Genomic DNA, 12,280 nt, shown 5'->3' with positions numbered 1-12,280 from the left:
TCACATATGAACCCTTTCTTAAAAAGCAAACATGATTCACTGTGTCTTAATTTACTTTTCTGATTAAGTTTAGCTAAATATTGTCATCATACTGATTTTAAATGAAAATAAAAAAATAAAAAAAATCAGATCAAACAATGCTGGGAATTCATAGAGTCATAGATTCTGGTCATGCACTGTCATTCTGGGCATAAAACAAAAGTAAAAGAAAACATTTCTGCCTTCAGTGAGCTTTTATTGTTACTCTTTATTGATTAAACAGATATTTCTGCTTCCTTTTCCACTAATTTGATGCAGTTGTCACTCCGCCAGCCTCTGATCGGATCGCTAATCTGCTAGCTAACATCACTGAAGAGCATCAAATTCTATCTTAGTGAGTTTGCAGTAAGATATACTGACACGTTTAAAAACACAGTAAAGACAGATATAAAACAGGTGTATCTGTCAGAGGGGTGAACCTGCGGAACAGCTGTGATGAGGAATTAAGAATGTGTAACTCACTTGGCACATTTACAAACTGACTGACTGGCTGCGCCACCTGACTTTTCAGACTAATTTCAAATTAAAAAGCATCTACTTAGACACCCATAGAAACCTCTGTCCTGAGGTCAGACCACCTGACACGGTAAACTGAACCATTCTAACCGCGACTCAAACATTACATTTAAAATGTGTTAAAAAATAAAGTAATAAATATCTCTAACACTGAGGTACGATCATTATTGCCTGGTTTGCCTATTAAAGTATGTTTGCTGAAAAGGAAATAATACAGCATCAAATAAACAGACCTGATATTAGCAGCTGTGCCCTTATTGTTATTTGTACGTTATTTGTATTTATTCTAATATTAATATTATCTAATAATATCAATATAACATCAAAAAGGGTTCTTCTATTGCAACAGCTTGACATCGTAACTACAGAAGAACCCTTTTGGTGCTATTTAGACCTGTTTTCAAAAAGGTTCTATACAGAACCATATACAGCTCATTCTCCATCAATCTGAAGAACGTTTTTACCATACAGAGAACCATTTAATGATGCAGGGAGCCTTTTAAGCATGCAGTAGGTTCTTTAAGTGTCCAATGTTCTATACAGAATAATTTATTTTAGTAAAGATCCCCTAAAGAATCATCTTTTTAAGAGCAGCAAAAGTTTAAACACACCAAGTCAAGTTAGATGTTTTGTTGATTGATCTTCTACTCGAATACGGCTAATTTAAGCGCATATCGCTGCTGTCGGAACAAAACCTCGTATCCTCAAAATGGTAAATTTACAGGAGAAGGAAAAAACATGCTTTACTTTTAATGTAAGTCAATGGAACCAGAATTTTTCCAAGTCATTTTTTTCATTTTTCATGAAATTTACACACAATATAAAGAGTAACAGGAATTTTCTAATCATGTGAAAAACTGAAAAACGACAAAAAATGGAGATACGAGGTTTTCTTCCCACAGCAGAGATATATAGACATAACTTTTGTGCAGGCCAGGTTTTATTTTATCATTTTTCCTGATACATCTGTTTGTTTAAACAGTAAAGGGGACAGAGTGAATTAAAGGAGAGAAGCTGAAACCTCTCAGTGGAACAGACTGTGCAGGGTTCTGCAGGCTGTTCAGAGCAGATGAGTTCCAGCTCTTCACTCTCTCTCTGTTCACTCTCTCTGCAGCTCTCTCTCTCTTCACTCTCTCTGCAGCTCTCTCTCTCTTCACTCTCTCTGCAGCTCTCTCTCTCTTCACTCTCTCTGCAGCTCTCTCTCTGTTCACTCTCTCTGCAGCTCTCTCTCTCTTCACTCTCTCTGCAGCTCTCTCTTTACCCCCCCAGACATACTTCACTCTCTGTAAAGTAGCCTTGAGAGTATCTGTGTGTGTTTCTATCTGTGTGTGTTTCTATCTGTGTGTGTTTCTATCTGTGTGTGTGTTTCCTGAGCTGACTCGGTCAGGAGTGTGTTTCCTGCTGCCCAGATTAAAGGGCTAATACTGGACATAATCCCTTCATTGGTGAAACACTCAGTGGTCCTGACATAGAACCGGGGAAAGGTCGGACTCGCAGCCTCTCCGACAAAAGGTCTTCAAACGTGTAAAAACATGAATAGCAATTAGTCTTAATTAGGGGTTTAAATACACATTATACTGTCTTCCTGAAGTGAGGCTACTACTTACAGCTGCTTGATGACATTTTGACGATACGTGACAGTTTATCTGAGGAACACACTTAGAAAAGATGTTTCTTCAGGGGTTCTTTATTAAAGAAAATGGTTCTATAGAGAATCATGAACACTCAAAGAACTTTGCATGATTAAAAGGTTCTTTGCACCGTTAAAGCGTGATATTTTCTTACTTTAAAATACTTCAAACCCGCGATTATCGATATCGCCCCCACAAAACAAACACATGCGGTCCGCAGCTTTGATCTACTTTCTCTTCTATTTTAGTTTATAAGTTTTATTAACATTAACTGTTTTAATGAAAATACGTATTAAACAATATGATACTAAGTAGCCCAACGTCTTTGAAGAAGACGTCACCGTGACGTTGTAATAAACGTTACTGCAAACACGAGCATTAATGAACGTCTTCTGCTGCAGATTCGTGGTGATCTGCGCAGTAACAAAATTGATTTCCAAAGCCATGTCCAAGTTAAACACGAGCCGTTTTCTGTTACAGCAGCATTTTCATAATTCAGCACTTAATCTGTACAGAAAATACTGCAGTTTTCTCAGTAAATCCCACAGCAGACACAGTGGGGAGTTTAACTCTACCAGAGCTTTAAAGGCCACATCATCACTCAGTGTTTTAAGAGTAAGGTGAATAAAGCATTACTGTACCTTTTATTCAACATTATTTACCTCTTCCTGAGAACGCCAGCCATAGACGAGGATCAGAGGAACTTTCTCTCCAGGTTAGAGGTAAATTAGCTGCTCTATGCAAACCTCCAGGCATTTTAGCTCATTTTTACTGCAGCAAGTGACTTTGAGGCTGAAGTTCCAAAACAAAAAAGGCATTTATTTTGGATTCCATTCAGTATATAAACTAAAGGTAAACTGTGCAGTGAAGTCAGCATTACAGTGCTGAAATAACACAGGCAGTTTCTTAACCTGTCCCTCTCTCGCAGAAAGAAACTGACTACCGGTGCGTCAGCCTGCACACTTCTTAAATGTGTTTCCCAACATATTTTCTAAAGCTGTTTAAAGGTAAATTATTTCTCTCTAATTCTCTCTTAGTTCTTTTACCAAAACAGCAATTATCATCTTTTAAATATCTCCATAGGGTTCCATCATCGATGATATCCAATTACATCGCCCCATCACCAGGCCTAATCTGATAGGTTAATCTGGCAGACTGATCCTAATACTGTGAATGTTTTATAGCTCTGTAATGCAAAGAGCTGCTACTTTTTTGGCAAAAGCAAAGTCTGAGGCTTCTGTCTGTTTATACAGTTACTGTTTATTACATACTGTTTTTTCTGTTTATTCCGTCTCTCTGTAGCTCGCATCTCTCTATTTCACTCTAATATATCATGATAACATATCGTCACACTGCCCAGCCCTTTCAGTTTTTGCTGAATCAAGATAGTGAATCAACTCCACTTCACACTGACCCAAATATCCATATTAATATCTCTGCCAGACCCTCCAAGTCAGAGGGGCAACCGAGTTACAGAGAGCAAGTATTTACTTACTGCTTGCAGATGACATGGGGCTGTAGTCTGACCTGGAGAGGAAGAGAGAAAAACTGAGGTGTGATTTGGTGCTTCAACAGTTTATCTGAGAGGAAGGAAAAAGAAAACCTCCATCTGGAGAAACACTACTGTGTGGAAAGAGTTCTCTAGTAAAAGGAAAACACACCGACACACACCAACATCCCAGCCTCACATCTCAGAGAAATCTCAATGTGAAATCCATTTTCTCTGCAGAGCGTTTGAGAGGCCTTGGCCTGTATGTAGCTTCTGAAAGTTTACACTAAGGGCTATTTTGGTCTTGTTCAGACTCACAGCCTGAATCTGGTTTCTGTCACATCCAGATTGTATCCAGATTTGTTTTAATAGTCTGAACAGCAAAAAATGAATTTCTAATTATTTCATTTTCTATTCATTTCTATTATTTCTAATTATTACTTAAAATCTAATTATTTCAAACCGGATCCAAAACACATTTGGAGGTGGTTTGAAATGCGACTCCAGTCAGATTTTTACAGACGTGTCTCAATCTGGACGCTCTGGACACTCAAATCAGATTTCAAAGTGTCTTTTTCGTCACTCACGACACGACAAACAGTGACAATGTCGAGTCCAGAGTGATGAAGTGCTGGAATTCAAAAAGAGCTCCAAAGATTCATGATGATGAAGAGAGTTCTGAGGAGTTTGGAGGGGAGATGATGCTCCTCCATCTCTCCTGCATCCGCGACTGAAATCTGCGTCACCAGCGTAGCTACAGTTACTGACGCCTACGTCGTTACCACGGCAACCCATGCAGATAGACTGGAGATGTCTGGACACACAAATCCGATCTGATCGCTCACAGACAACAAAGCGGACAGTCGACTCAAAAGATCTGAGAAACAAACACGATTGGGCTGCAGTCTGAACACAGACTAGAAATGTAATCAATGTTGTCATTTATAAGTTTCTTACTCTGGAATCAGAATCCCCAAAAAATCCTGCACCCACACCAGCACTGCATGGATTATGATATTTACTTTACTGAAACTCCAGTTCTGTGAGTGAGAGCCTTGCCTACTGCAGCCCTCAGTGTTGTTAAGGCCAATACTGTGAAAACTGCTGTCTATATTTATAACGGCATTCAGATCCATTCAAGAACATCTTAGTATTCAAAAATGTACAAACGCACACACACACACACACACACACACACACACACACACACACACATCATACAGTGATCTCCAAACTATACCAACACTCTAGACACCACCACCTATACCAACTAGATGCCAACTATAACTCAGGGTTGCACATTACAGGCAAACAGCAAGTCACAATGTGCCTGTGATATATGACAGACACTGAAGCGCGACTACACAGTCCAGCTCACAGCACTCTCAGTGTAACAATTTTTCACGTATTTGATTTATTTTCACATAATATGATAGTCAGTTTTAGTCTTTTGACAAAAAGTCCTTTAAAAAGGCAGCAGCTGCACCTATATTGTATAGCCTGGCACTCGCCTCAGAATGAGTTATTGTTTGAGGCAACCAGCTAACAGGCTAACAGGTTCTTCCAATAATATTTAGAAACAGGCCTCAATGTTCTACTGAAGTCACGAACATACAAAGTAAAAAAGGTTATTTGAAGGTTGTTTTGGGCTTCAAATATCCATATTTAAGACTTGCGTCAAGTAGATCACCCCTATATTCACCATCTATATACACCACTGCTACTCCTGAGCTAACATAACGCAGAAAACTCCATAAGGGCGGCAACTCTAAATTAGGATGGAAACTGTGATAGTTGGAGTTGAGCTTTCTGAGAGTGACAAGTACTACTCAGGACAGCATGTATGTAATAAAGCAGAAATAAACAGTGATAATGCAATCTTCGTTAAACAAAACCAGTTCTGAAAAAGTTGGGACAGATTGCGAAATGCAAACAGAAACAGAAAGCAATGGTTTATCTATCTACATTGACCTTTATTTGAACAAAACATACAGAGACAAGGTGTATAATGTTTTATCTTATCAACTTTATTAGTTTTTTAATATACACTAATTAATACGCAACACGTTCCAGAAAAGTTATTACAGGAGCAGTTTAAGACTAGGAACTTTGTGAAATGTTCAAAAAGCATCTTAAAGAGGTGATGCAATCATGCTTGAGTATAAAACGAGCATCCCGGAAAGGCAGAGTCCTTTACGACCAAGGATGGTTTGAGGCTCACCACTTTGCCAAAAATGCATCAGCAAAAATCCAAAAGTTTAATATTAACATTCCTCAGCGAGCGACTGCAAGGATTTTATGTATTTCATCCTTTACAGTGCATAATATCATCAAATGATTCACGGAATCTGAAGAAATCTCTGTGTGTAAAGAGCAAGGCTGATAAACACAAATGAATGCCTGCGACCTTCGACCCTTCAGAAGGCACTGAATTAACAAAACTGGCATGCCTCTGTGATGGAGATCAATACTTCGACAAACCATTGTCAGTAAACACTGTCCATCACTCCATCCACGCATGCAGGTTAAGACTGTACTCTGCCCAGTGGGAGTCACATATCAACAATGCCCAGAAACGCCGCCGATTTCTCTGGGCTCGAGCTCATCTGAAATGGACTGATGCTCAGTGGAAAGGTGTATTGTGATCTGAAGTTATTTTTGTTTTTTCATATTTCTGTCATGAAGCAGGTAAATTACAATTGTTTAAATGTAATCATGGCACCATTTGCCTCAATTAAATTTACAAATAAATCAACGAGCCTTTCTGTCAGTAACCTTGTTGGCAAGATTAACAGTGAAAGAAGGAAAGGAATCATGGACAGCGTTCAGTCTGTTTCTCAATCATGCACAAAGCCGATGTGAGTTACCCCCACGAGAGAGACTGAGCCGGGGAGAAAAGGACGGACAAGGGAAGAGTAACTGGAGGAGAAAGTGACGAGGAGAAAGAAGAACACTTGGTGCGTCAGTGAGAGAAAAGGGCAGCGGAGGCGGCTGAATGGAGAGCAGCCAACAGAGGAGAAAGTGCTCTGAAGGCTACTTTAAATATCAGGTACAGAGGGAATTTTAATGAAGCACATTTTTATACTAAGAAGGCATAAACTATAACGCTCAAAAGGGTGAAGTATACGGTCTGTTTGATTTCTTTGGTCACCTTTTCACAGCATCTTCTTCTCTGTCTTTGTCCTCTCCACTTACTTATTCTGTCGTCCAGGCCTTTTCACACTTAGCCTCTTCATGTGTGTTTGGCTGACTGGACAGCTATCTGATCCAGAAAAAGCCAAGTGTAAACGCAACTGGAGCCACTGGAGACACACTGCTGCACTCACAAAATGCCTGAGTCCCATGTACCTTGCCCGAGCATGATTGTCCACCTCCCCACCCCCCGCTGGCCTGCGCTCACATTGTACTTAACACTCCGGCCCCGAACTCACTTACGTCAGCATGATGCACTTCCTGTGTTGAAGAAAAGCTCTCACAGCACAGTGGAGTTCATGACTGTACTCACTTATTTGGGGTTATTTGGAGTCGTTTTGGCGCCGACACGCGGCCCTTATAGATGTATCGATTATTAAATGCAGAGATTTTCGGTTAATCGTGTGGCATGTTTTAGAAGATTGTTGCTGTTGTTGAGGGAGGAATTTGCAGCTTTACTCACTGACTACAGTCCACATTCTTCAGTGTGGTGAGAATCAGACGCATTATTAACCCAAACATTCTCAAATGAATTAAAAAGAGGGACAGTTGTGTGTTCGAGTTCTGTGCTCGGGTGGTTTGCCATCACACTAGAAGCGCACTGAGTCCAACTGAACTGTGCCTGAGCCTATCTCCTGAAACAGGCCAGGGCACGGGACGGAGTGATCACACTAGTCAAACAACTGGACTTTGGGGTCAAATGTGCTCAGGCACTGTACAGATCGCCTTGTGTGAGCACAGTCTAAGACACTTGAGGTCAGGAGGTTTTTGAGATGCACAGCCCAGCTGAAGGTAAATGGATCTGTTTCTTCACGCTGCGTGTCCTCTTCCCCCAAACTACACTGATAGTGAAAAACAATCACCGATCAAGCTGAATTCAGCAGCTCCAAAAGCACACACTGCAAAAAATGATGTATTGTAAAGTAACATTATCTTAAATGTAGTCAGTAAATCTAATACTTCTCCTGCTGAAATTGTTGGAAGCTTAAATTAAGATTATTTAACTTATTTCTAGACATTTTTACTTGTTTTAAGTGATTTTAGTAAGTAAAATGATCTCACTATAGTGGCAGATAATGTTGCTTGTAGTAAGAAATGAGCTCGAAACCAGCAACATTATCTGCCAGTACAGTGAGATCATTTTACTGAATTAATGACCTAAAACAAGTAAAAAATTCCTGGTAATAAGCTAGATAATCTTATAATAAGTGCACGACCATCTCAAAATGGAAATATTAGACATACTGACTAGATTTAAGATCACTGTAAAATCATCAGTGTAAGAGGTTAAAGCAGGGTGTCCTGCAAGCCTCGGGTCACGATGTCACTAACAGTGGTGCTTGTAACATCTACGAGCCCCTCCTAGTCGGTCAACAACATCAGGGAACCAGTCTGGACTGAATTCTCCTCTCCTGGCTGGCGAGGGTTAAAATGTCATGAGCAGCTTTGCTAAAGCAGCAGCACCGCCAAAGGTTTGTTTTTGCTACAGTGACTTTTTCATCACCTCTTCTTAAAACTGACAGCAAAGATTTTCTGCCCACGCTCAAAATTCCTTTCCAATGTCCCACCCATGGCATTTGATTGACAGTGATCACTGACAGTGAAAATGCAACTGCAAACAGTGCTGCAATACATTTACTTTGGAAATTACAAATCAGGAATTATTATTTTGTTTTTAACATGTCAGAGTCGATGAGTCTGGTTTGACACTTTGCATTTGAATATCTTAAATAACACACATTCATATGGGAAATGAAATTGTAAACACACAATAATTAGCATTTTCAAATTTGTGTTTCTGTCTAACACTTTTAAGAGGCCAGACTGAAATATCTGAAACTGAGAACACAGTGATTTTTATTCAGTGTTTGTCACTAAATCCAGTAAAACTGGACTCATTTTACTCTCTTTATAATGAAACATGCAGTTGGTCAATGTTTACTGACGATAAACACGATATGATCAGAAAAGCAGATTGTATTGTATTAATCACGATAATGATATATACTGTCATATTGCCCAGCCCTAACCCCACTACAACACGTTTGAAAGTCAAATAATTCAGTGTTGAAGTTTGAGCAGTGTTGAAGTTTGAGCAGTGTTGAAGTTTGAGACAGCAGAGGCTCGTTTACTCAGTGGTCTCAGAACTTTCAGGCTCAGAACGACAGACAGAAGGTATGTCTACCTTCCACCTCCTCCAGCTTTCATTTTCATCCTTACATGTTAAAGATGCACAGTGGGTCTATATGACAGGTTCATCAACCAGCCCCACCCCCCTATCTATCAGTGAAAGGGACCACCGTAGGACCACCGTAGGACCACTGTAGGACCACTGCAGGCCCAGCACAGACGCAACACTCACATGTAGTGGAAGGTACTACTGTCTACCCCTCCTACTGTCTGCTGCTATAGGGTAGAACAGCTGATAAAATGTCCGGTGAGTGGAGACACAGGTGGTCACGACACACAAACAACATACACAAAAATACACTAATCTGAGTTTTAGGCTAAACTACATCAACACAACAATGTAACCTTGAGCTAAACCTACAGTAACACAGAGGAGCCAGTCCACACCGGGACTAACACAGCTTTATCTGAAAGCCTCGAGGCCCAGATTACAGACTTAATCTGAAAAAGTCATACATAATCCCAGTGTGTCTGAACTCACACACACACACACCACACACACCACACACACACACACTCACACTACACTACACCACACACACACACACACACACACACACACACACACACTAACACTCACACACACACAATAAACACACCTGACAGTGAACAGACACTCATCTCTGCTCAGGCAGCACTGCAGAAAACATGAGGAGATCATGAGAAACTACAACCAGCTGGAGATTCAACACATTCAGTCCCACTGAAAACAGACCAATACAACCATTAGGATTAGAACCTGATGGTTTAGCTTGCTAATGGGAATTGGCTTCATGGTTACCATGAGAGACCACTAGTTGTCTGTAGGACACCTTTAGATCCCATTAGGAAAATATCAAATCCAGTTGGAATCAGAACACCTGTTAAACCATTAGAGTCCTTTACACTCCCTGCTGAAAACCCATAGAAACTACTAGTGTTTCTGTTGGTTCCTGATGGTTCCGTTTTTTTTAATGGGTTGATATCACAGTGTAAAGAATGGTTTTGATGGTTTCCTAATGGGATAGTATGTAAGTAAAATTTATTTATATACAATTATTTACATACAATATATAAACAATCAACCGCGAAAATGACTCCCACCTTCAGATCAGCACCACCGTACATTCACACAACAGAGTACAGACCTCAGTCTGCAGCTCAACAGCTGCTGAACGCTAATCGATTAAAGTGTGTTTTAAGCTTGGTTTTACAGAGTCACAGACGGAGTGTCTGATCTCTGATGTCACTTGTGAGGCCATTCCAGAGTTTTGGTGCAGCGTCAGCAGAAGCTCGAGCTCCTTTCTGTTCAAGACGAGACGGTGGAACAGTTCAAAGTGATTGAGACGCAGACCTTAGAGATCTTGAGGACGCAGACATACAAAGCATGTCCACAACATTTGCAGGTGCCTGACCAATCAGGGCTTTAAAAACCATCAAAGCCATTTATACTGGACTCTGTAGTGCACTGGGAGCCGGTGTAAGACCCTAAACTGGACTAATGTGCCAGTTCACATTCTGGCTGCAGCATTTTGAACTAGCTGTAAACGAGCCAGAGATGCTTCGTTAACTCTAAAACACAGTGCATTACAGTGATCCAGACTAGAGGGAAAAAAGCTTGAATGACTTCTTCCAGATCTGAACTATTAAGAAATGATTTCACCCTGGAGATTAAAGCCGGTCCTAAACCGGAACAAACCAGCCTTGACCATTTATTTGCTTATCACATTTTAATTCAGTATCAAAAAGCTTTTTAACTTGTGTTTTTATTAAAGGGGTTAAAGACCCCAGATTTCATTTCAAGCTCAAGGGATCTAAAGGTGTTCTACAGGAAATAAGTGGTCTCTATTGGAAACCATTAAGCCAATTCCCATTTTAATCCTAATGGTTTAAATAGTTCTTTTTCAGCAGGGCTGAGATACCAAGCCAACAGGAAAGCACAACCCTGGTGAAAAAGGACCATTAGAAACCATTAAGATTAAAACCTCATGGTTTTGCTTTCTAATGGGGCTTAATGGTTTCCAATGGAGGCCACTAGTTTCCGGTAGAACACTTTTAGATCCCATTAGGAAACCAAATACGCTGGGATCCTCATCACTGTGATATCAGTCCATCAGGACAAACACAGAACACCTTTAGTGACAACTGGACTCCATCAGGAACCAGCAGAACCTTTTAATGGTTTCTATGATTGTTTCTATGCAGGGATGATCAGCACTGCTCTGTCTGTAAGGCTGTTTTAGTGGAGGTCAGTCAGTGAGCCGCTCTGATAAACGCATTAGGCTGCCAGTTAAAGCTCTGCAGACGCCCTGAGTCTTAATACCAAAGGACAGATGGTCAGTTCAGTGTGGACAGACTCCAGAGTGGACTCCTCTTGATCCTCCCTCCACACTGACTGGTAGGTCAGTGAGAACCAACAGAACCATCAGCGTTCCTCACTTTAGATCCACTAACACATTAAACCCAGCAGGGAGCAGCTCACTCAGCTGAGGGGCTTCAGCTCTTCAGGCCTCACTGACCACACGGACAAATCAGGCTCACTGGACACTAAACTGACCACACTGATCACTGCACATCACACACCCCTGCTCAGAAAGGACCATCAGACACCAGTAGGATTAAAACTTCATGGATTTGCTTCCTAATGGGAATTGGCTCAATGGTTCCAGTAGAGACCACTAGTTTCCTGTAGAACACCTTTAGATCCCATTAAGAAACCATCAAATGCCTTTAGAAGCCGTCATTGGTCATCTGTTAAACCATTAAGATCATTTACACCGTGATATCAACCCATTAAAAAAGACAAAACACATTACAAAACCATCAGGAACCAACAGACGCTCTTAATGGTTTCTGATGGTTCTTCCTCAGCAGGGTTACTCAAACTCCAGCAGGTCAGTTCAGTCTCACCCGGCGGTCTCCGCTCCGGAGTCTGCGCAGTCATCCTCAGCCGGGTTCTTCTCCATCTCACCGGAAGCGGACAGGTCGACTCTGCATGGCTGCCTGTGTCCACTCTGTCCACTGCTCGGTCCTCAGGGCAGAACACAGCCTGATTTCTCAGAGCTCTCTGAAAAAGCAGGTACAGTGGGGCTGTATTATCCCCGCCCACCGCACAGACCCCGCCTCCAGCGCTGGGATTGGCCGGCGTGCCTCCTTGTCTGGGATTGGCTGGAGCTGAACGACGACAGGCGGGGCATGTCGGAATACGGGTGGTAATAACAGAGCGCTACCACACCGCAGTTCC

At 41.2% G+C, this 12,280-nt stretch overlaps 1 protein-coding gene across 1 annotated transcript in view; it reads right to left on the bottom strand.

Moving 5' to 3' along the window:
- LOC118804097 (protein FAM124A) overlaps positions 1 to 12,066 on the bottom strand; it is a 27,057-nt gene extending 14,991 nt beyond the window's left edge. Inside the window, exons 1-2 of the mRNA XM_036564723.1 lie at positions 11,947 to 12,066; positions 3,682 to 3,713 (exon numbers count right to left, since the gene is read on the bottom strand). Coding sequence (XP_036420616.1) covers positions 3,682 to 3,713; positions 11,947 to 12,002 — 88 coding nt within the window. The 5' untranslated portion in view covers positions 12,003 to 12,066. The remainder of the gene's footprint in view (positions 1 to 3,681; positions 3,714 to 11,946) is intronic.
- Between the last annotated feature and the right edge of the window lie 214 nt (positions 12,067 to 12,280).

The sequence above is a fragment of the Colossoma macropomum genome, unplaced genomic scaffold, assembly GCF_904425465.1.
Source record: "Colossoma macropomum unplaced genomic scaffold, Colossoma_macropomum, whole genome shotgun sequence".
Taxonomy (NCBI): Eukaryota; Metazoa; Chordata; class Actinopteri; order Characiformes; family Serrasalmidae; genus Colossoma; species Colossoma macropomum.
The sequence above is the reverse complement of the archived record's forward strand: the minus strand, read 5'-3'. Positions and strand labels throughout refer to the sequence as shown.